At 50.4% G+C, this 4,089-nt stretch overlaps 1 protein-coding gene across 1 annotated transcript; it reads left to right on the top strand.

The window, feature by feature from the left end:
• Nucleotides 1–327: 327 nt before the first annotated feature.
• On the top strand, nucleotides 328–2,970 carry Opn1sw (opsin 1, short wave sensitive). Its single transcript, XM_051175808.1, has 5 exons — nucleotides 328–687; nucleotides 923–1,091; nucleotides 1,339–1,504; nucleotides 1,948–2,187; nucleotides 2,810–2,970. The coding sequence occupies exons 1-5, from the start codon at nucleotides 342–344 to the stop codon at nucleotides 2,927–2,929; spliced, it is 1,041 nt and encodes a 346-aa protein (XP_051031765.1). The 5' UTR covers nucleotides 328–341; the 3' UTR covers nucleotides 2,930–2,970.
• The last annotated feature ends 1,119 nt before the right edge of the window (nucleotides 2,971–4,089 follow it).

The raw sequence follows: 4,089 nt of genomic DNA, 5'->3' as shown, positions 1-4,089 counted from the left end.
CCTGAAGCCAAAGTAGGTTCGTGGCAGCATTCACAGTGGATGTAGGTCAGCATCTTCCAGGCCACAGAAACCAATGGTGACCCACCTCAGCACCTAGCCTTACATATCCAGGTCCTCTGACCCCAATCTTTTATCCTCAGAAGGCCACAATGAGCTTTGGGATCACGAGAGGTTTAGGAGGGGACAGAGTGATCTCTAATCCTGGACTTCATCTTTTGGGAGGCTTAGGATCATTCAGTCCCTCTATGTCTTTAAAGGAGGGAGCCGTGGGGAGGGACACCAGCAGAAGACTCATCTCTGAGAGGGGCTGGAGGCGGTGGTGAGGGCATCCTAAGCACAGGATGTCAGGAGAGGACGAGTTCTATCTGTTTGAGAATATCTCCTCGGTGGGGCCCTGGGATGGGCCTCAGTACCACATTGCTCCTGTCTGGGCCTTCCGCCTCCAGGCAGCCTTCATGGGATTTGTCTTCTTTGCAGGGGTCCCACTCAACGCCACGGTGCTGGTGGCCACACTGCATTACAAAAAGTTGCGGCAGCCCCTCAACTACATTCTAGTCAATATATCCCTCGGGGGCTTCCTCTTCTGCAGCTTCTCCGTCTTCACTGTCTTCATCGCCAGCTGTCACGGATACTTCCTCTTTGGCCGCCATGTGTGTGCTCTGGAGGCCTTCTTGGGCTCTGTCGCAGGTACTGCAGGCAACAGGAGCCAGGGAGAGGCAAAGGATGTTGCTCTGGGATTGGAACTGGGAGCCAGACGTTTGGACTGGAGCGGGCCCTTAATTACCCTGAGTAGTTTGACCTAAGCAGGATGTGTGAGCATTAAACTCCATCCCAACTCTCTGGACTTGCTCAGTTACGTCTGTACTCCGCTCCAGGCTGGGGGAGGAGGCTGTCTACCCTATTTGTTTCACATTTGCCGCAGGTCTAGTGACAGGATGGTCGTTGGCTTTCCTGGCTTTTGAGCGCTATATTGTCATCTGTAAGCCCTTTGGCAACGTCCGCTTCAACTCCAAGCACGCACTGATAGTGGTCCTGGTCACGTGGGTCCTAGGTGTGGGCGTGTCCATCCCACCCTTCTTCGGCTGGAGCAGGTGAGAGTGTAGGGCAGTGGTCTGATGTGGGAAGAGAGATTGGGGATAACCTTTTCTAACCTTTTCTTTGATGTGAGCTGGGTACAGTCAGGAAAAAGGGCAGCTTTTTGTTTGTTTGTTTACTCTGCAGCTAGAATTACTATAGTCCTTTGGCATTCTTCCAGCTGGAGAGGCTAAGCCAGGAATCCCAGTTCCCACCCTGCTAGCTCTGACGGTGAGTCCAGTGTGAATGCTTGATCCTTTTCAGGTTCATCCCGGAGGGCCTGCAGTGCTCCTGTGGCCCGGACTGGTATACAGTAGGCACCAAGTATCGAAGCGAGTCCTACACCTGGTTCCTCTTCCTGTTCTGCTTCATCGTGCCTCTTTCCCTCATCTGCTTCTCCTACTCGCAGTTGCTGAGGACTCTCAGAGCTGTGAGTGGCTTCTGAGAGGGTCAGGGTAGGAGTAAACCAGGAGGCTCCAGGACAGGGAGCATGTGTATCTGCCCCAGGACATGTCTGGAATATCCATGGCAAGACAGGAGTATCAGGAGCTAGCAGGGGCGGGGAAGGGGACATGTAAAGGAATGGGAGACTGTGGAGTTAGCACTCAGAGGAACACTTGCATAGCAGGTGTGAGGCACTGGCTCCGTCCCCAGCACAAGAGCCAGTAGGGAAAGGAACACAAGAAGGGACTGAGGCTGTGATCTTTCCTAATGCCAAAAGAGCTGAGATCCACCTCCATGATGTCTCCCTCAAGGTAAAGCCAAACTCAGCCATAAGAGCCAGCGAGAGATTTTCCCCTACACAAAAGGGTTCAGAGATCTGAGAGTTGAGGCTGGAAGTGAGAGGGACACGACCCCTGTGCTCAATCCCAGGTGGCAGCTCAGCAGCAAGAGTCAGCTACGACCCAGAAGGCAGAACGGGAGGTGAGCCTCATGGTGGTGGTGATGGTGGCATCTTTCTGTCTCTGCTACGTGCCCTATGCTGCCCTGGCCATGTACATGGTCAACAATCGCAACCACGGGCTGGACTTAAGGCTCGTCACCATCCCTGCCTTCTTCTCCAAGAGCTCATGTGTCTACAATCCCATTATCTACTGCTACATGAATAAGCAGGTAAAGCTGTCATGGCATTCCTATGAGGTCCTGGTTCTCTTGACCCTACTGACGTTTTAACTCAGCACCCTGGACACTACACAGGCCTTAACGATGAGGAAAGCTACACAAAGTCCAAGCAAGCCAGGAAGTTCATGGTAGACACATGTATGGAGAATGTGATTTCTAAAATACTAGAAGCTAGGCTTGGCCTTGAGGCAGAAAAATGGAGTTGTTCTAAAGAGTGGGTTGGAAATCTTTTAGCAATGTTAGGGATTGAACACAGGGCACTTCACATGCTAGGCAAATACTCAGTACTGAGTTATACATCCTTAATTTCTGTTTTGGCGAAGAAGAAATAGCGCCAATAAGCAGACTTCTAGCTTTTTACATCCCCCCCCCTCCCTTTTAAGATAGGGTCAAACTGTGTAGCCCTAGCTGTCCTGGAACTCCTATGGGAACTAGGCTGACCTGCCTCTGTCCCCAAGCGCTGGAGTTAAAGGTGTGCAACGCCATGTATGTCTGGCCTTCTGCAAATTCTTAATCCAACCTTGCTGAAGTCTAGCCTGCGAGAGCAAGCAGTTAAAAGTGGAGTTGAAGTATTTTCAGGGCAAGGATGACACACACGCATCTTTCTTTCCAGTTCCGGGCCTGCATCCTGGAGATGGTGTGCAGGAAGCCCATGACAGATGAATCCAACATATCTGGCTCTCAGAAAACAGAAGTTTCTGCTGTCTCATCTAGAAAAGTTGGCCCCCACTAAGGACCTTCAATTGGCCCTGGCAGCAAGCAGAACGCCACATTAAAACCCAAACACCGGGCAAGGATGGGAGAGGAGTAATGGGACTCCTAGGAGTCTGTTTCCACATGGACCATTTCAACAGTCAGTTACTACTCCTAAGTGGCACCCTCATCCCCAGAGAACTGTAAGAGAAAGGACTGTTTTTGGTGTATGGGTAACACTTTCCTTTTCGGTCATTTTTCTTCTTCCTTTGCTAGATCTGAGATGATATATCCTGTGTTAGAATAAGTGACAGGAGAGAAATGGAGAGAAAAGGCAGCGAACACCCGCACCTATAGTGAACTTAAAAGAACTTCCCTATTCGGTCCCTGCCAGTCGCTGCAGCCTAGGTTGCTGCTATGGCCAGAGCTGCCTCAGCACACTCACCTCAAACCTAAGTATTCTAGGTGTTCTCCTCTTCACTTGGCTAAATGAATGTATCCACTTAAAGCTGTGCACTGATTAAAGTTAGTGGTTTAATCCCGTGAAATGAATTTGCATGTCTCAGTACCATTTATAAACCAAACCCAAGTGCTAAAAACATGTTACCTTACGCTCTCCCTACACCTGCTGCTCCTGGAAAATGAGCCCCTGTGAAATGAAAACCAAGACAAGCGTGTGATCAGGTATATTGGGAGCCAGTCTCAGGTAATGATGCACTGGAGGGCAGGAAGGTCACAGCTGTGAGAAGCAACCAGAAACCCCAGGAATAGGAAAGGACTAAGGGAGAAGGCAGCTCTCTCTCAGTCTGGCGGGGAGAGATGGCAGACCTTCTGGGAGAATTCCTTTTCTTTGACATTTTACAACACAGAACCCTAAGCCACGATCCCATTTCTTCCTTCCTGGTTTCCTTCCTTCTTTCTTATTCTACCTCATGTGCACTGGTGTGTGTTTCCCTGCATGTATGTCTGTGTGAAATGTGAGATCCCCTGCAAATAGAGCTACAGACAGTTGTGAGTCATTGTGTGGGCGCAGGGAATTTAACTTGGGTCGTCCCCTGGAAGAGCAGCCAGGGCTCTTCACCGTTGTGCCGTCTCTCCAGCCCCTTCATAGTTTCTTGAGACAGAGTCTCCCCACGTAGCCTTGGCTAGCCTGCAACACAATCCCATTTCCAAGACAATGAAAGACAGATACGCCCCTGA

The sequence above is a fragment of the Phodopus roborovskii genome, unplaced genomic scaffold, assembly GCF_943737965.1.
Source record: "Phodopus roborovskii unplaced genomic scaffold, PHOROB, whole genome shotgun sequence".
Taxonomy (NCBI): Eukaryota; Metazoa; Chordata; class Mammalia; order Rodentia; family Cricetidae; genus Phodopus; species Phodopus roborovskii.
Note: the sequence above shows the minus strand (reverse complement) of the source record. Positions and strands in the feature narration are given on the sequence as shown.

Excerpts from the sequence above, each read along its gene's own strand:
- Opn1sw (XM_051175808.1), top strand. The coding sequence starts at position 342 with ATGTCAGGAGAGGACGAGTTCTATCTGTTTGAGAATATCTCCTCGGTG. Across the intron at positions 1,092-1,338 it reads CCCTTCTTCGGCTGGAGCAG|GTTCATCCCGGAGGGCCTGC; the intron begins GTGAGAGTGTAG and ends GATCCTTTTCAG. Across the intron at positions 2,188-2,809 it reads ACTGCTACATGAATAAGCAG|TTCCGGGCCTGCATCCTGGA; the intron begins GTAAAGCTGTCA and ends CTTTCTTTCCAG.